This window comes from Mesoplodon bidens, assembly GCF_964165515.1.
Source record: "Mesoplodon bidens genome assembly, chromosome: 1".
Taxonomy (NCBI): Eukaryota; Metazoa; Chordata; class Mammalia; order Artiodactyla; family Ziphiidae; genus Mesoplodon; species Mesoplodon bidens.
In genome coordinates this window covers 113,636,036-113,656,232 of record NC_138176.1, presented here as the reverse complement: position 1 = coordinate 113,656,232, position 20,197 = coordinate 113,636,036, and the positions used below count along the sequence as shown (strand labels likewise).

The 20,197-nt window shown below is 40.0% G+C and overlaps 1 protein-coding gene across 5 annotated transcripts in view; it reads left to right on the top strand.

The window, feature by feature from the left end:
- Positions 1 to 20,197, top strand: part of LYST (lysosomal trafficking regulator) — a 196,876-nt gene that overhangs the window by 89,550 nt on the left and 87,129 nt on the right. For all 5 annotated transcript variants that reach the window (XM_081229568.1, XM_081229571.1, XM_081229570.1 and 2 more), the window contains exons 20-25: positions 4,492 to 4,629; positions 10,397 to 10,595; positions 13,103 to 13,234; positions 15,690 to 16,314; positions 17,252 to 17,429; positions 19,204 to 19,373. In XM_081229568.1, coding sequence (XP_081085694.1) covers positions 4,492 to 4,629; positions 10,397 to 10,595; positions 13,103 to 13,234; positions 15,690 to 16,314; positions 17,252 to 17,429; positions 19,204 to 19,373 — 1,442 coding nt within the window. The remainder of the gene's footprint in view (positions 1 to 4,491; positions 4,630 to 10,396; positions 10,596 to 13,102; positions 13,235 to 15,689; positions 16,315 to 17,251; positions 17,430 to 19,203; positions 19,374 to 20,197) is intronic.

Sequence of the window (20,197 nt, the reverse complement as noted above, 5' to 3'; positions counted from 1 at the left end):
TCTGATTACATTAGATACTTAATACAAGTGGAATCATTCAGTGTTTGTCTTTTTGTGATTGGCTTATTTGACTTTGCATTATGTCCTCAAGGTTCATCTGTGTTGTAGCATATGACAAGATTTTTTTCTTTTTTAAGTCAGAATAATATCCCATTGTATGTGTATCCCACATTTTCTTTATCTGTTCATCTGTCATGCACACTTAGCTTGCTTCCACATGTTGGCCATTGTGAATTATGTTACAGTGAACATGGATGTGCAGAGGTCTCTCTGAGATCCTGTTTTCAATTATTTTAGATATGTATGCAGAAGTAAGATTGCTGAATCGTATAGTAGTTCTATTTTTAACTTTTTGAGGAACCTCCATACTATTTTCTGTAAGAGAAGCACCATTTTACAATCCTACCAACAATGTGCAAGTGATCCAATTTTTTTACATTCTCACTAAACAGTTGTTATTTTTTTTTTTTTTTTTTTTTTCCTTTTTGCGGTATGCGGGCCTCTCACTGTTGTGGCCTCTCCCGTTGCGGAGCACAGGCTCCGGATGCGCAGGCCCAGTGGCCATGGCTCACGGGCCCAGCCGCTCCGCGGCATATGGGATCCTCCCAGACCGGGGCACGAACCCGTATCCCCTGCATCGGCAGGCGGACTCTCAACCACTGCGCCACCAGGGAGGCCCAACAGTTGTTATTTTTTGATAGTGCCTATTCTATAGGGTATGAGGTAATAGTTTGTTGTGGTTTTGATTTGCATTTATTTTCCTGATGATTAGTGATGATGAGCATCTTTTCATATACTTATTGGCCCTTTGTATATCTTCTTTGAAGAGATGTCCATTCAAGTCCTTTGACCATTTTTTAACTGGGTTATTTGATTTTTTGTTAATGAGTTATAGGAGTTCTTTATATATTCTGCATATTAATCCTTATCTCATATATGGTTTGCAAGTATTTTCTCCCTTTCTGTAGGTTGCCTTTTCACTCTGTTGATTGTTTCCTTTGGTGCACAAAAAGGCATTTACTTTTAAATATTCATCCAATCATTCTTTTGGAGAACAGAACAAATTTACCGCTTCAACGTAATGTTAATTGTAGATGGAAATCTGGAGATTAATTTCTGTGCAAGGTTTTAGACAGCCATGGATAATGCTGATCTGGAGGGTCAGGATCAGAGCTTGGGCTGCTGGTAGTAGCTAGAGCAGTACTCGGCTGGAGAACATTTGAATCAATTGGAGACTTGCATTTACCATAAACTCTGAAAGGGGTCCTGCTAAGAGTGTGGAGAGAGAGTCAAGGAGAGGGAAATAGACACACTTCTGAGTAAGGGAGCCATGTTACCCAGAAGTCATAGAGCTGTATCAGTATACAGGGCAAGTCTATGAAGTCTTGGCTTCATGATAGGCATAAGCTAAGGAACATGCTTTTATTTTAGGTCTAGGCAAAGCATCTCAACAGCTGGATGGATCAGGTAGTCTTCACAAGGACCCAGCCAGGGAATGAATATAGGGCTGTTTCCTTTCTGCCCTAGTTATAAGCATAGCCTTCATGGTGTGGCTCATAGAGCCTCCTTAGTTCTAGTGTAGACTGTAGATTGTCCAGAGTTATTTAGCGTATAACAACAGTATCATCAGGCGTAATTAAAGACCAGTTCTAAGTGTGTACCTTTAGAATTTTTTAAAATTTGGTTACTTCCAAATTTGGCAACAGCCCCCCCAGATTTACTCACTATCAATAATGAGTTAGGAAGCTGAAGGAAACACTTCTAATCTGTCATTAACAAACACAAATTTTGACCAAACATGGTAGAGGAAAGACAAAATTATTTTTCTGTTCTTCCTATATAAAACTATATTACAAAATTATTGTTATATGAAGAAGCAGTCAAAGAATATGCTCCTGCAAAACACAGGGGGAAAGTATTACAGAGCTGTGTCAGGCAGCTAACTATTGCTTTTTCTGGATTTTATGGTATTGTCAGTTTTTAAAACTTCCTATTTTGGGGCTTCCCTGGTGGCTCAGTGGTTGAGAGTCCGCCTGCCGATGCAGGGGACACGGGTTCGTGCCCCGGTCCAGGAAGATCCGACATGCCGCGGAGCGACTAGTCCCGTGAGCCATGGCCACTGAGCCTGCACGTCCGGAGCCTGTGCTCCACAATGGGAGAGGCCACAACAGTGAGAGGCCCGCGTACCACAAAACAAAATAAAACAAAACAAAAAAACTTTCTATTTTGTTGTGATTTCTCATTCTGAATAAATACTCACTTTCAGAATTTAAAAAATCCATATATATTTATATGTATATACACACACACACACATATATATATGTATAAAAATACACTTAATGTTTCAGGGAGAGAAAGCAAATGAACATTGTGATAGTAAATACAAACAAGTTGGATCAAAGGCAGTATAAATATAAACATGTAATAAAGAAATAGCTCTATTGTAGATTGGAAGATCAAATCTTAACTAAAACTTGGACAGCTATTTTAGTATTTCAAAAGAGGATGCTAATTTGAGTATTAAAAAACAGTGTGATTAAAAAACAAAACATTTTTTGTTGAATTCAAAAGTGATATACACAAATACTATGAGTTTGAAATAAGATTTTCTTTCCTAATTATTTTTTTAGCTGTGTTGTTTTGTTTTTGTTGCTAGTTGTCTGTTTGCTTTGGCACTGCTCTATTTTAGTACTATTTTTCAGGCCTGAATCAAGTTTTCATACTTGGCCTACCTCGTCTTCCAATTTTTTGTTTGTTTGTTTGTTTGTTTTGTCTTCCAGTTTTCATATGTCTTTTTCTCTCAGGGCACCTTGGCCCTGTCTTATAAAGAGAGAGGCCTTCGTTAGAATAGCATGATTAAGTCTATCAATTCCTTGGCCTTTTCATTATTCATTTCCATCAATAATGGCAGGAAAAACAGCAAGACCTGCAACACAAGGCAGTTAATTTTGCTTTTTGTTAATGACTTTGTTGAAAGGTTATTTGGGCTAATAAAATGAGGTGAAGATTATCTTTCAGTAGTAGTTATCTATGTAAGATTCCTTTTTCTCTATTACTGTGGATAATTTAAGATTGATTCAGTATGGGAGAAGCATTTTAAAGCACCTCAAAAGGATGCTAACTACTGTTTGAAACTGCACACTTAGTAATTGTGCAGAGAATTCTATTATTTGGACTTAAAAGTAAATTAATCCAAAATGCAGAATTTCTACATTGTCTAACTTTTTTCAATTTAGTACATCTTGTTCTAAAATTATTTGATTAAATGCTGCATACAGAAATTAGCATTGAACTCTGTACATTTTTAATAATGCTCTTTGAAACTAAATTATTTGTAAATAGTTAATATTGATAATGTGTTTCATGTGTTTCTTTTTCTTTTTACAAACATTTATTTTTGGCTGTGTTGGGTCTTTGCTGCTGTGCGTGGGCTTTCTCTAGTTGTGGTGAGCGGGGGCTACTCTTCCTTGCGGTGCACATTCTTCTCATTGCAGTGGCTTCTCTTGTTGCGGAGCACGGGCTCTAGGCCCGCGGGCTTCAGTAGTTGTGGCATGCAGGCTCAGTAGTTGTGGCTCATGGGCTCTAGAGCACAGGCTCAGTCGTTGTGGCACACAGGCTTAGTTGCTCCGTGGCATGTGGGATCTTCCCGGACCAGGGATCGAACCCATGTCCCCTGCATTGGCAGGCAAATTCTCAACCACTGTGCCACCAAGGAAGCCCCCTTATGTGTTTCTTTTTTTTTTTTTTCCTGTGGTACGCGGGCCTCTCACTGTTGTGGCCTCTCCCGTTGCGGAGCACAGGCTCCGGACGCGCAGGCTCAGCGGCCATGGCTCACGGGCCCAGCCGCTCCACGGCATGTGGGATCTTCCCGGACCGGGGCGCAAACCCGTGTCCCCTGCATTGGCAGGCGGACTCTCAACCACTGCGCCACCAGGGAAGCCCTTATGTGTTTCTTTATAGTAAATAAATCCCCCAAGATAATTCATCTTTTGAAAATACTGTATATCATTTAATGCCACAGAAAGGTTAATGTAGTAAAGCACCTAATGCAATATTGCATTCAGTATAAGTATTTAGAAATGACCTATTGTTAAAAAAATAATAGTCTGGGAATAAATTTTAAGATTTACTTTTTTTTTTTTTTTTTTTTTTTTGCCGTACGCGGGCTTCTCACTGTTGTGGCCTCTCCTGTTGCGGAGCACAGGCTCCGGATGCGCAGGCTCAGCAGCCATGGCTCACGGGCCCAGCCGCTCCGCGGCATGTGGGATCTTCCCGGACCAGGGCATGAACCCGTGTCCCCTGCATCGGCAGGCGGACTCTCAACCACTGCACCACCAGGGAAGCCCTAAGATTTACTTTTTCAGACAAATTTAATCTTTGACCCTGAATATATACACAGTGTTAAACTGATGTATTGCATATCTTCTAAAAAGCATGCAGCATGTTTTTCAGTAACTCTGTGCTAATCGGTATGTGTTTCTTTTCTCAGCAAGGTGTTTGGGAAACTCTGCTGGCAGCCCTAGAAGTCCTCCTCAGAGCGGATCACCAGCAGCAGATGTTTAATATTAAGCAGTTGCTGAAAGCTCGAGTGGTGCATCACTTTCTACTGACTTGCCAGGTTTTGCAGGTACTTTTCATGTAACTTTACTTTTGGAGATATTTTCTGCGATGATTTCTGTTTAATAACTCAATGCTATGGACTCGATTTTTTTTTTTTTTTTATGGTTCTTTCATTTCACCTTTTTTTTTTTTTTTTTTTTTTTGTGGTACACGGGCCTCTCACTCTTGCGGCTTCTCCCGCTGCAGAGCATAGGCTCCGGCCACGCAGTCTCAGCGGCCATGACTCACGGGCCTAGCCGCTCCGCGGCATGTGGGATCTTCCCGGACCGGGGCATGAACCCGTGTCCCCTTCATCAGCAGGCGGACTCTCAACCACTGCGCCACCAGGGAAGCCCTGGACTCGATTTTTTGAGGGACTTTCAGTGAGGTTATTTTCTGTCTGCCCTACTTTCCAGGATCCCTTCTTTCGGCTGATAGTATCGGAGTTTTTTAACCCCTGCCTCTTGTAGCTTGACCTTTCCTAACTCAGTTACAAAAGAGCAACTACTAAATTCCAGAGATATTTCTTTATGTTGGGGTAAAATAATAATTTTGTAGTCTCTTGGACATCAACAGTAGTGATATTTTAACTTGTTCCATATTCCTTAAATAACAAGTACCAGTATGTGTTGTTTTAATAAGTGCGTATTTGTTGAAGATCTGTTATATGTATTAGAATTAGTATACTGAAAATATATCAGAAATATTATGTCAGGGCTTCCCTGGTGGCGCAGTAGTTGAGAGCCCGCCTACCAATGCAGGGGATGTGGGTTCGAGCCCTGGTCCGGGAAGATCCCACACGCTGCGGAGCAGCTGGGCCCGTGAGCCATGGCCGCTGAGCCTGTGCTCTGGAGCTCATGAGCTGCAACTGCCGAGCCTGCGTGCCACAGTTACTGAAGCCCGCGCGCCTAGAGCCCGTGCTCCGCAACAAGAGAGGCCACTGCAGTGAGAGGCCTGTGCACTGCAACGAAGAGTGGCCCCCTTTCATTGTAACTGGAGAAGGCCTGCGAGCAGCAATGAAGACCCAATGCAGCCATAAATAAATAAATTTTGTTAAAAAATTTTTGTTTTTGTTAAAACTATTTGTTAAAAAAAATTATATCAAAAAGTGGCACTAACTTCACCAGTCACGTTGTAGGGCCTGTGCTGCGGCCTGGCTTCTAGTTCAGTTATTTTCTCTGCCTTCACAGGTGTCTGGTTTTAGCTTGGTTGATGTATTGAACTATTTTTCAAGTTAGTTTGATTTTTCAGGGTCTGAGGCATATATTAGAACTCCATCAAGTCAGATAAGGACAGATGTTCCATGGGATCAGTAATCGTTTCTTTGTTTTAAATGCCTTTGTTCCAGTTGCACCACTGGCTTCTTATTGTACTTGGGATAAAATCCAAAATCTGTGACAACTTCTGTAAGAAGGCTTGTAGGATCTAGCCACTGCTCCAGCCGCATCTTATACCAGGGCAGGCCCACCCCACCCCCAGCCTTGTTTCCCTTCCTTAAACAAGTGAGCCTCTTTCCCACCGCAGGGCACGTGATATTCTTTCCGACTGAAAACTTATCCATCCCATTCTTTTCATCTAGCCAACTCCTGCTTATCCTTTGTGCCTCAACTTAAAATCGCCTTCCTGAGAGAAGCCTTCCCTGCCCTTTCTGTCTAAATTAACCCTTTCTCCTTCCTGCACTTACTCTCACTCTGCCCATATACGATTTGCTAGTTTTATGTCATTTAGGACATTATGGTTTATTTCTCTCTGCAAACTTCCTGAGGGCAGGGATAAGGTTGTTATAGTTTGTTGATCACACTGTAATTCCAGTACCTGAAACACATAAGCACACAATAAATAATTTTTGAATGAATGAATTGTGAAAAAAACAAAAGCATTTAATGCCTTTCTTGGCCCCTGTGGTAAATGAGACTATTGTCTTCAGGAATACAATACAGTGATCTCTCAGACCCCTTGCTTACTGAATGTTTTATGTTTCATCTATGGGTCAGTTTTCCTCAAACTCACTTTCTTTGTCTATCCATTTTGAAACTTGTTGGCCAGTTTTAAGTGAGTTCATATGACAGTGTGAAGTTCTTATTCAGTCTTTCCATGTCAGAAAAGTGACACTTATCAACTTGGAGATTTCAATAAGTATTCTCACTTCCATTTTATTTATAAAAATGCTAGAAAAATTCAGGTACCAATTTCTTTTAATGAAAGTATATTTCTTCACCCTTCTTTATTCAGAGAGCCTGTTTGTCAAATTAACAGTTATTTATTAACTATAGCTTTATGTTAGGTATTGTGAGAAGTATATAGAGAATGGAACTTAGTCTTTGCCTTTAAGGTATTTTAGTGTAGTTAAGGAAGATTAATAAATTGGCAGTATATTGGTTGTGAGGTAGTCTCATTAGTCCATGAGTACAGTGTAAAGAACCTGTAGGAGATTAAAAATGGGAGTGTAAAAGTAAGGAGCGGCCAAAGCAGTCTTGAGGGAAAAAAAAAAGGAGCTGGAGGAATTAGACTCCCTGACTTCAAACTATACTACGAAGCTACAGTAATCAAGACGATATGGTACTGGCACAAAAACAGAAATACAGATCAGTGGAACAGGATAGAAAGCCCAGAGATAAACCCATGCACCTATGGTCAACTAATCTGTGACAAAGGAGGCAAGGATATACAATGGAGAAAAGACAGCCTCTTCAATAAGTGGTGCTGGGAAAACTGGACAGCTACATGTAAAAGAATGAAATTAGGACACTTCCTAACACTATACACAAAAATAAACTCAAAATGGATTAAAGACCTAAATGTAAGGCCAGACACTATAAAACTCTTAGAGGAAAACATAGGAAGAACACTCTTTGACATAAATCACAGCAAGATCTTTTTTGATCCACCTCCTAGAGTAATGGAAATAAAAGCAAAAATAAACAAATGGGACATAAACTTAAAAGCTTTTGCACAGCAAAGGAAACTATAAGCAAAATGAAAAGACAACCCTCAGAATGGGAGAAAACACTTGCAAACTAATCCACGGACAAAGGATTAATCTCCAAAATATATAAAACAGCTCATGCAGCTCAATATTAAAAAAAACAAACAACCCAATCCAAAAATGGGCAGAAGACCTAAATAGACATTTCGCCAAAGAGGACATACAGATGTCCAAGAAGCACATGAAAAGCTGGTCAACATCACTAATTATTAGAGAAATGCAAATCGAAACTACAATGAGGTATCACCTCAAACCGGTCAGAATGGGCATCAGAAAATCTGCAAACAACAAATGCTGAAGAGAGTGTGGAGAAAAGGGAATGCTCTTGCACTGTTGGTGGGAATGTAAATTGATACAGCCACTATAGAGAACAGTATGGAGGTTCCTTAAAAAACAAAAACAGAACTACCATATGACCCAGCAATCCCACTACAGGGCACATACCCAGAAAAAACCATAATTTAAAAAGACACATGCACGCCAATGTTCACTGCAACACTATTTACAATAGCCAGGTCATGGAAGCAACCTAAATGCCTATTGACAGGTGAATGGATAAAGAAGATGTGGCACATATATACAATGGAATATTACTCAGCCATAAAAAGGAACGAAATTGAGTCATTTGTAGAGATGTGGATGGACCTAGAGACTGTCATACAGAGTGAAGTAAGTCAGAAAGAGAAAAACAAATATCGTATATTAACGCATAAATGTGGAACCTAGAAAAATGGTACAGATGAACTGGTTTGCAAGGCAGAAATAGAGACACAGATGTAGAGAACAAACGTATGGACACCAGGGGGGGATAGTGGCAGGGGTGGTGGTGGTGGTGGTGGGATGAATTGGGAGACTGGGATTGACATGGATGCACTGATGTGTATAAAATAGAGAACTGATAAGAACCTGCTGTATTAAAAATACAATTCAGAGAACAAAAGTAAGGAGCAAATAATGGAGGAGATGTAAAGGCAATTAATAGGGCTTGATTCTGCTTAAATAGAAGCTGCAAAAGAAGTCAAATATATAATGTAAAATTTCAAGCTGGGAGACCAGAAGAATCGTTGTATCATCAAAGCAGCATTGAACATGAATTGAGCAAGACTTGAGCATTCTGCATGTGAGATTACGGTGGGATGCTCAGCGACACTGACCGCCAGGCCCTTGGATGTGCAAGATTGGAGCTGGGGAGAGAGTAGAACTCGTTTGCATTGATGTGTTCGTGAAGCCATGGGAATAGAGAAGCACTACAGGATACACAAATATAGTGAAAGGATCATAGGGAGTTGAGGTTTGCATCTCGGAAAATATCCATTTTCAGGGCATGAAACAGGAAAAAGGAGCTGTTGGGAGAGATATAGAAAGAATAGTCCAAAAGAAAAGAGTAGTTGAAAAGGTAAAGAAGTACCAGGAAGCCCAGCAAAGTGAAAGCCAAGCGTGGGCAGAGGGAGGAGAACCTGCCCAGACAGAGGTGGTCTCTAGAACCAAATAAGGTAGAAAGTTCCAAGAAAATGTGGTCCGACAAAAGGCCATCAACTTTGAAATTCTTAATGGCTTATAAGATTTCAGTGGAGTGAAGACGGCAAGAACCAGAATTCTGGGGACTTTAGGCAGCATGTGTGGTGGATCCTTGGAAGCAGTGAGAATTTAAAAGTGTTTTTATTAAAAAAGTCCAGCAGCAGAAGAAAAGAGAAACAGAATGTTAACAAAAGCTTCCCAACAGGTCAAGTTAAGGGATTTTTTTTTTTTAATGAGATAGGATACCAGTGACTATTTGTAAGGAGTCAGTGGAGAGGGCAAGATTGAAGAAACGTAAGCTGGGATGAACTTAGGAATGAATAATCGAGGTTAGGAAGTCACAAGGGGTGCGATTTAGAAAAAAAGACAAATGGCTGTGGCAGAAATAATGCTGAATTGCAAGTTAGGACACCTGTATTCTTGTCTTGGCTTGGCCACTTGGCCATTGTGAGATCTTGACAAAGGGGTTTTGTGCTTACTTTTGTAGACTCAGTGTTCTCTTCTTAAATCTGAGCTAGTTAGACTAAACTGTGTCAAAGTTAACATCTAGATTTTACGTTTTCTGATTGAGCAGTACACAAGAGCAAATGAAGAAGAGTGGATTTAGAGATATATTGTATATTTGGACAGACAGGAAACATGAGGAGGTTTACCTCTGGTAGCCTTGATCTAGAGGCCAGCTGCTACCTATTGGGGAGGTTAGGGTTGGAGAATATAAATAGTTTATTTATATCCATCTTTATTTTTGGTAATTACTTGGCATTCTGCCAGGTCTCATTATTCCAGGCAGTAGATGATGCAGTAGAAAGAGATCAGAGGTCTGAGTCTGAGTTAATGGCTGCACTACTCTGACATGTTTTCTACGTGGTTTAAGTTAGTCATATAACCACTTTGGGCCTCCGTATTCTAGAAATGATGGATAAAACCTCTCAGAGCTGTCGTGAGAAATAACTTTGTAGACTGGAACATAGTGTATTCATGTAATCAGGTTCGTCTATCAAAAATTTTCCCTTCTGAACCCATAGTAGTAGTAGCAGAAGTAGTTAGTAGTAGTAGTGATAAGAGTACTAATAGTAGCTAACATTTATATGGGGACATTAGTTTTAATGAATTTTAATAGCAGGGTTGCTTGAATTGAGAAATAGCAACTCAATTGTATGGTAAATATGGTCAGTCTGGAGTAGTAAACCAACACAGTTCTATCTTAAACAGAATTATCTTGCTTCAATGAGAAATGTTAGTTAAGTTGACAGTTCTCTTTAAACCTAAAGAGAGTGTTTATTTTTTTCAGGAACACAAAGAGGGTCAGCTTACATCCATGCCCCGAGAGGTTTGTAGATCATTTGTGAAAATTATAGCAGAAGTCCTTGGGTCTCCTCCAGATCTGGAATTATTGGCAACCGTCTTCAGTTTCCTTTTAGCAGCTCACCCTCCTACCAATACTTACGTTTGCCATAACCCTGCAGGGTTCTACTTTTCTTTGCACATAGGTAGGTATGGTCATTTTTGTTAGGTCTTGGCTGTTTCCACTTTTGTTTCTTCCTTCCCGCTTGATTTGTGTTTGTTTGATATATATTGAACAGCCTCTGTGCTAGAAACTAATTACACACTGGGATTGGGACAGGGCAGAGGGCCATAAAATGAACGAGACATAGTCTCTGCCTTCAGAGGGCTTAAATGCCAAGAGGCAAGGGGAGATATATATGCTGAAATAATTATAATAAGAAACAATATCTGGTAAGTACGTAAAAGATGCAGAAGAACTAGTTAGATTTCAGAAGAGTTAGGGTTTCATTGGGCAGGTATGGAGAGAGATTTACTAGATTAATATCTGCCATGGGCATTGCAAAATTTAAGTAAAATTTAATAGGTAGATTGGAGAATTAGCATTCCAGGTGAAGAGAATGACTTAAAGGGAGGAAAAATAGAAAGAGAAAGAATAATGAATTTTACCTAATATAGGGAATTTATAAAGGAGTAGTGAGAAATAATACCATAAATATAGTTTGGGACCATCATTTATTCCAACCCACCCAAGCTCATATTAAACGAGTCCTTGAATGTAAGATCAGAGAATTTGAACTTGTCTTCTAGTTGAGGGTAATTGAAGGATTTTGTTTTGTTGTGTTTGTTTTGAGCCAAGGAATATGATGTAAGTAAATTATTACAGTAAAATTCAGTATAGAGAAACCACCTGCATAGTAGTGAGTTGAAGCTCTGGGAACAGATGAGACCACTGAAGAAAAGTGTGGAGAGAGAGAGAAGGAAAAAGGAAGCTAAGGATGGAACTGTTGGTGATATTACTCTTCAGAGGGTGGAATAAGAAAGAGTAAATCTCAGCGTAAGAGAAAGACAGAAGAATAAGAGCTTTAAAAGAACTAGGAAAAGGTGATGTGGTAAGAAAGCAAGCAAGAGTGTATCTGTGAGAAAGCTAGACAGTAAATTTAGAGAGGGAAACTGGTTGTCCAACAGCCATTTTAAGCAATATAATAAGTGAATAAAATGATTCCGTCGCAGTAAAAATCCAAGTGAGGGGCTTCCCTGGTGGCGCAGTGGTTAAGAGTCCACCTGCAGATGCAGGGGACACAGGTTCGTGCCCCGGTCCGGGAAGATCCCACATGCCACGGAGTGGCTGGGCCCGTGAGCCATGGCTGCTGAGCCTGCGCGTCTGGAACCTGTGTTCTGCAATGGGAGAGGCCACAACAGTGAGAGGCCCACGTACCGCAAAAAAAAAAAAAAAAAAAAAAAAAAATCCAAGTGAAATTATACAGCGTGACTCTGTGTTAGGTTCAGCTAACATTTAGTGAATAAAGCAATGCCAAGATTCTGGTATTACTGGGTTGTTGCAACGATGAGTAAAATGTGGTCGCCTCCCTTAAGGAGTTTACAGTCTAGTAGAGGGGAGAGAGACAGAAACAGGTAAGTATACCATGTGGAAAGCACAGTGATGTCAGTATTTCATTTTGGGTAGCATAGAGCATGGTGAGGGGATATTTCCTGGAGGTGGTGACGCCTGCTGTGAGTCTTAAAGGCTGAGTAGGAGTTGAAGAGAGAGGCCTTCCAGGCAAAGCGAACAGCTTGGTTTTGCTGAAGTACAATGTAGCAAAAAGGCTGGTAGAAGGGTGTGGAGACAGATCATGGAGATTCTTGTAGCGGTAAGGAGGCAGCAGAAAGCCACTGGAAGGTTTTAAGCAGAGATTGACATTTGATAGAGAGAAGGCTGGTAGCTATGAGGATTTGAGGGTGACCAGAGGTCCATCACGGATACCATTTAGAAGTCTGAGGTAATAATCCAGGTGAGGGGCATTAGAGCCTGCCTTATAGTGCTATGCTAGGGATGAGAAGAGTTCCAGAAACAGAAATAAAGTCAATGGAGCCTGGAGACTGACTTGACACGGGTAAAGGAAAGGTTGTGGTCAAGGGTGGCTCCTGGATCCTGCATGGGAAATAGGTACTTCTCCCAAAGGAACCAGAGAACAACACAGGAGGGAATTCAGGGCAGAAGGATGACTCATTTAGATTTGTTGCATTTGTGGTACATTTAAAAAATCAAGCAGTTGAATTTAGAAGTATGAAGCTCAAAAAGGAAGATTAAACTGGAGGTATCAACTTTGGAGTCATATTGGGGCTGTGTAAAAATAGAGAAGACACAGCCTTTCCCTCAAGGAATGAATTGATGAACAGCCTCCTTGGAGAGATCATATTAGCGTATAAAAAGTGAACAGTTAGCTGCTAAACTATAGGAATAACTCTAAGTACAGTTAGAATTCGAAGAAAATAGAAGTTAATGTGGCTAGTAATAGTCAACAAAAGAATCTAGAGTAAGAAGTTGTAGAGTGTCCTCACGTATCAAATGTGCATTATTGTAAAGGATGCCGTTTTTTCTTTTTGCTTTGAACATCTTCTTGTAAACATTTGTATTTAACGATTTGCTTTTAAAGTTATATTTTTGTTTTATCCTTCTTTAAAATTGTCTGAAAACTTTTTTTGATCCTAGATGGCAAGATCTTTCAGGAGAAAGTACAGTCAATCATGTACCTGAGGCATTCTAGCAGTGGAGGAAAGTCTGTTACTAGCCCTGGATTTATGGTAATAAGCCCATGTGGTTTTACTGCTTCACCACCTGAAGGTAAACAGACAAACAAAAACAATGATGAAAGTATAACCCTTCTGTATTTAGTTCTGAATATTAATAGATAAATAAATTGTACATGTTTTAGCAGCATAATACAACCTGATATTCAGAAAAAATAAATGGAAGGCTAAACTTAAAAATAATAGAATATGTTTAAGGAGTCCATTTCACTACTTTCTAATATCAGTAACTCACACTCAGTATAACAAGTGCCTCTCAGGAGAACCTAGGGAGTGGATGAGGCTCATGCTCTCTTGCTCTGGAATTCTCTCTCCCCTTCTGTCATAGTCATTTGTCTTTCATTAAGCTTCTGATTTATTTTCCCATTTTCTTCAAAAGCTTTGTTTGGCCTACTGTCTCCTTTCCACCTGAACTCATTCTAGACGACTTCACTTGCCATGTGAGTGGCCATCCGTACTCCAGCCTTGACCCTGGGGACCGTCCCCTCTACTTTATCTACCAGTCTGCTTGCATCTGTCTTAGACACCATCAAAGAACGCTTCCCACCCCTAAACCTCCCATCTCCCACTCTCTATGACAACTTCCTATCCTTCTGGTTTCTTTATCATCCTCCCAAGTTCCCTCTGCCTATTTTCCCCTTCCAGCCTAGATCCCATCAGCCAATAATTTTATTTCTTCATTTTCCTTGCCCTCTTGGCCTTTTAGCACGCTTGACCTGAAAAAGTTGAACCTTTCCTCAATCTAACCATCCTCACGCTGCTTAGAATTCCTGCCATTAAAAGGGTCTGTGGCATAGTTGGCCTTTTAATGCTGTCCTATAATTTTTCTGTATATTCAGAATCAGTTGCCTCTTCTATCTCCATAGCAAGTATATTCAAGTCTTTAAGCTAACAGTACTTTTCTCTCTTCCTAGCTTGTTCTTAACAGACAACCTCATCTCTATTTTTATAGAGAAAAAATAGGTACATGTCTCCTGGTTGTGAACTGACTGTATGTCTTTTCCTTTCCTGACTGCCATCCTCTCCCAGACTGAGACATTCCTTCTCCCAGACTGTTAGTCCCACCTACTCTTGTCTCCAGCTCCAATACAAATCATTAAATAGGCTGGTAAGAGAGAGACATGGATAGATAGGACACAGTATTGGGTATTAACCTCCAGTTTTCCTTCTCTCCCAAAGTGTTTCAGTTATTCTCTAGCACATTTTATGGCCTTTTATTATAATATTTTAAGGCTATGTTTTAATTAGTTTTATTTGGAATGTCATAGGAAGTGTCATTTTTTAAATCATTGTGCATCACTCTGAAACATTTTCTAGTACAATCATGCCCCCATTTTTTCCAGGTCGTTTGAACAGTCTCTTTTGGCAACCTTATTCCTCCAGCCAAAACCCAGAAATAACTTGGAAAAACTTCTGAGCTACGGAGCTGTTTTATTGCCACAAAGCCTGAGCTCTGAGCAGTTCATTCAGTGCTTGTTTACTTTATATCAGTGCTTCTCAAGTTTTAGCTTGCTGAAAAATCACCTGGAGAGCTGGTTGAAACATAGATCCCTGGGCCCCTGCCTCACACGTTCTGATTCAGTAGATCTGGGGTGGAGCCTGAGAATGTGCATTTCGAACAGTCACACAGCGGTGCTGATCCCCATGCTCCTGGCCCACAGACCATACCTTGAGTAGCATTCACTTACATCCCGTGCACTAAGGCTGAGAGTGATTTTTCTGGTCTCCTCCTACATAGAATATAAGAAGCAGAAAATTCGAGAGCTATAGCAAGAAGAGAAAAAACTGTTTCTTCTCAGTAATAGCAGCAAAAAGTGACTACAGAAAGGGAGGAGTGAGAGAACAGTCTAGGGACATTCAGTGTAGTAATAACAACACCAAGTACAACTATCACTAACATTTATTGAGCACCTATTATATGGCAGGCACTATGCTAGGTGCATCATGGATATGATCTCACTTAATTCTTAAAGCAACCTTGCAAAGTAGATGTTCTGAATCCTCATTTTACATTTGCAGAAATGAACACTCATCTAATTAAATGATTTACCTAAGCCACCTAACTAGCTGAACTATCGCTTGAATCCTGTTATATCTCGTTGCAAAGCCCACACTCTTTCCACTGTATCAAACTGCATCCTAGTGACTGCTAGCCTGAGGTACATTGAGTTTCACTTAATTCACTTAATTTCACTTCAGTAGCACCATTAATCCGAATAACTTTGAATCACTCAGGCAATATTGTATTTTGTTAAGGAGACAGGTAAAGATACGTATTTTGGGAAAATTTTAATAAAAAGTAGTTAAAAGAAAAATAGTTTCAACCTTAAGAGTTTTTAAGCATTAGTTGCTACGATTGTTAGCCTGTATGGGTTCTTTAATATCGCTAGATAAATGGGTTATTGCTCTGGTTGGGACCGATAGTGCAGAAAAGAAGTGGGCCTGCTCATAAGATTTTTCAGTACTGTTTTTGTGTCTACTCTCACCAGGAAACAATTCCTCCAGTACTGTTCCACAGCAGATAACTGCCAGCATGTTGCGTTCTAGAAGCCTACCAGCATTTCCTACTTCTTCACCTCAAATACAACCACGAAAATTGACTGGAAGTTTGGGTTGTAGCATTGACAAGTTACAAAACGTTGTAGATAATGATGTTGCTTCCCAACCAGAGAAATGGAGCCCTCTGGGGAGTTACGAGACACTGAAGAAAGGCAAAGAAGATGCTTTTGTCAGTAGCTGTGAGTCTGCAAAAACGGTTTGTGAAATGGAAGCTGTTCTTTCAGCCCATGCCTCTGTCAGTGGTGTCCCAAAAGGAACATCGGGACTTCCAGTGGTCAAAGTAGATCAGAAAGAGGTGGGAACAGAACCCAGATCAGACGATGACAGCCTTGGGGATGAGTTCTGCCCACGCCGACCTGATTACCTGAAGGGACTGGCCTCGTTCCAGCAAAGCCACAGCACTATCGCAAGCCTTGGGCTAGCTTTTCCCTCACAGAATGGCTCTGCAGCTGTCGGCCGGTGGCCAAGTCTTGTTGACAGGAACACCGAAGACTGGGATAACTTTTTTTCTCTCCGTTATGAGCCAAACCACAAGCGAACTACAAGTGCTCACAGGTACTCACATGGTTTTGTATGCCAAACCCCTCCCCGCTTTTTTTTTTTTTTTACTGTTCTTTGAAGAATTTCTGTACTTGTAGAAATGTCTTTATTATGGGATCTCTTATAATATAACATATATATTAATAACAAACAAAGGTACCTTTCTCCTTATTTTAATACTAGGTGATATTGAATTCTATATTTAACCAAAGGATAAACCATAAATTATTCCTGAAGAAAAAATTATCTTATGGTTTATTTAATTCCATATGGTTATTAGAGAAAAATTCTTCAGTTTAGGGAAATTATACGATTTATTATCGTTCCCAAAAGCATCTCAATTAGCACCGTCAGTGAAACTTTCCACACGATGATGGAAATGTTCACCTGTGCTGTCCACTGCAGAAGACACATAACGCGCTTGAAATGTGGCCAGTGCGGCTGAGCAACTGGATTTTTAGTTTAATTTTAAATAGTTTAAATAGCACAAGTGGCTATTGGAAATCACAGATGTAGAATAGACTAGTGTTTAATAGATGATATACCTAAAAAATACCGGTGATAAAAAGTGACGGCAAGGGCTTCCCTGGTGGCGCAGTGGTTGGGAGTCCGCCTGCTGATGCAGGGGACACGGGTTCATGCCCTGGTCCGGGAAGATCCCACATGCCACGGAGCGGCTGGGCCCATGAGCCATGGCCGCTGAGCCTGCGCGTCCGGAGCCTGTGCTCCACAACAGGAGAGGCCACAGCAGTGAGAGGCCCGCGTACCGCAAAAAAAAAGTGATGGCAAATTTGTTAATCACAGTTAAATCAGGAAACATTTTTTAAACCTTACGCACTTTTGTTTCACATGTAAAAAGTATTACTGCTCATCACAGTTCTTAAGGTAATCATGAGGCACTACTTTCCTCCCTGATCTTGTTTTGGTAAGACTTTCTGGGTCTCTGTTCTAGCGTAACTGAAGACTGTTTGGTCCCTGTATGCTGTGGGCTGTATGAACTCTTAAGCGGAATCCTCCTCATCCTGCCTGATGTTATGCTGGAAGATGTGATGGACAGGCTCATTCAAGCAGATACGCTGTTGGTCCTCGTTAACCACCCATCACCTGCTGTACAACAAGGAGTTATTAAAGTAAGGGCGAATGCTAAATACGTTGTTTTCATTTGTAATGATAAACATATGCGTAATTTAAAATTTGAATGTACATATTGAAATAGACCTGAAGCTTTCTTTTCTTCTTAGGCATATGAACTGATGTAGTTTGTACTTCTTACCCCTACTTTTCTGTCTTATCATCCAACTTTAAGCCCTCCTCCATATATTGATTCATATCAGTATGTTTTTTTAAGTCTACTACTTACAAGGAACACACAGGTCATTGGAAGTCTCTCCTGCAGTGTAGTATTGTTAAATCTTAGACACTTCAGGTTTCAGCTCAGATGTCACCTTCTCAGAGAGGCCTTTCCTGTTCACCTTTCAAACCAGCTTCTGTCTAGCCCTGCTCCTCACTTGTTCTATAATAGCATCCTAGGTGTGTCTTGTAATTACGTTTTTAATTTGTTTGTGTATTTGGTTTTCTTTTAATCTCCCATACTGAAATATAAGTCCTGTGAGGGTAGGCATCTTGTGTCTAATATATAAAAGGTCCTAAGTACATCGTTGAAAGAATAAATATTTGGTATGAATGGTTCCCATTAGGAGACAACCCAATATTGAAATGGTCTTTAAAGATTCTCATTTTCTTAGTTTGATGTGGGATATTGTTAAATCAGTTGCAACCCACTATTTACTTAGCTTCCATTTCATGTGTAAAACACTGGGCTAGCCGCTATGTGGTATATAAAGGGGAATAAGCCTCTGCATTTAGGAGTTTATAAGCCAGTGGGGAAGAGAGACATATACCCAACTAAGTAAAATGTAAGGACTTGTGTGATGAGTGCTTCAGTGGTAGTATTAATAAAGAAGAATGGGAGCACAGGAAAAGCAAATAATTCTGATGCGGAAACCAGGGAAGGATTCATGCAAAAGGTGTATTTTGTATTATGCTGTAAACTTAGAAAGCTTTTTAAGTAGGGCGGTAAAGAGGTGTGTGTTTTGGGAAGAATAGTCTGTCACCACTGTGAGGGAGTGATCGCAAGGGAGAGAGAGGTGGAAGCGTTGTGTTCGCAGGATAACACAGTGGTCCAGGGGAGAGATGCTGAGTCCCTGATCTGGGGAAGTGGAAAGTCAAAGGACAGACAGATTTGAGAGACATTCACTGGAGTGGAGGTGAGAGACCTTCATAATTACATGTGGGAAATCAGGACAAGAAAAGCCAAAAGTGAGATTAGCCTTAAAGTCTCATAGGATGGTGCTACTGTGCTCTAAGATCAGAACCATGGAAGAAGTGAGTTTGGAAGGAAAAATAATTACTTAGATTGTACACATGTTGCATTTAAGATGCTGGGAAAGGATGGAAGTTTAGGCCTCTGCTCAAGATAAATAAAATGTTAAGAAGTCTAGAAAAATAGAGGTCTGGGATATATATATATATTTTTTTTTTCAGAGAAAGCATCATACAGTGTTGACTCATTTTTCTTTTTTCAGAATTAGAATTAGGCACAAATATTCTACTTATACTCAGCTAAGGCTGCCAATCTGCTAGGTGTCCATGCTCAGCTAAAAAGCTAGTTTCCCATGACGAAAGTATTAAGATCTCCAAGACAGGGTCATCATTAGCATTCCATAATAATCAGAGACAAAGTTCATTTTTGTTTTGCTATGGAGGTGGCATTTTTTTGAGCTTTCTCTGTTCTATACAGATGAAATTAAGCAATAACTTACAACTACAAATATAATACACTGTCTGACTTGTATACATTATATAAAATTTTAATATATTGTCTAACTTAACTTTTTCCCTTAGCTATTAGATGCATATTTTAATAGAGCATCTAAGGAACAAAAGGATAAATTTCTGAAGAATCGTGGCTTTTCCTTGCTAGCCAACCAGTTGTATCTTCATCGGGGAACTCAGGAATTATTAGAATGCTTCATTGAAATGTTCTTTGGCCGACATGCTGGCCTTGATGAAGAGTAAGTGGGTTCTTCCCTCCACCAGAATTGGGGATCTTTTGTCTTGCATGTAAAATTTGTTAAACTGACTCTTAACAAAATCACTTGGTCGCTCTTAGAAAAAATCTGCTAAAAGTCATTTTCCAGGTGAATCAATTTATTATTTTCCATATTATATTCTTTCTAATATAATCTCTTCCTTTGTATTTCATTCATTAGCTAGGAACTAGTAGGTAAGAAAGAAAGAAAAATGCTGCATCAGATGAAAGAAAGTGATAGTTAAGATTTGGTATCCAGTGTTAACCTGAGGTTAACTGAGAAGAAGGTGGCTTCTGTGGTCCCAGCAGCGGATTATAGGAGGGCTCCATAGACAAGCTCCTCACTCCCTCAGAGACCCGGCTTATCTGGGTGAAGAATAAATCCCCCACCTGGAATTCCAGCACACTGATTACTGAGCTTTGTCCCTGGTATAATGCTGAAGGATTAGCAAATAAGTATAAAAATTAAAGAATAATTTTCTCCCAAGTCAAAAGTTTGGCAGAAAAGTTAAGCTCTTATTTCTGTGTATGATAAAGTAGAGAGAAATGTGTGTCTTTGTATTATTATTAAGTGTCTCCTACTTATTTGTAAGTAGACCACTTCAGACCTTGATGAATTTACTTATTAGTTGCAGCAGTGACAATAGTACTTTGCATTTGCATACAGCTTTTGGCTCTTTCAAAGCAATTCTGCATCATCTCATTTGATTCTCACAACAGTCTTGAGAAGAAAGTAGAGCAAATATCACCATACATATCTGACAGATAAAGAAAATGAGGTATAAAACATGTAAATAATTTCCCTCC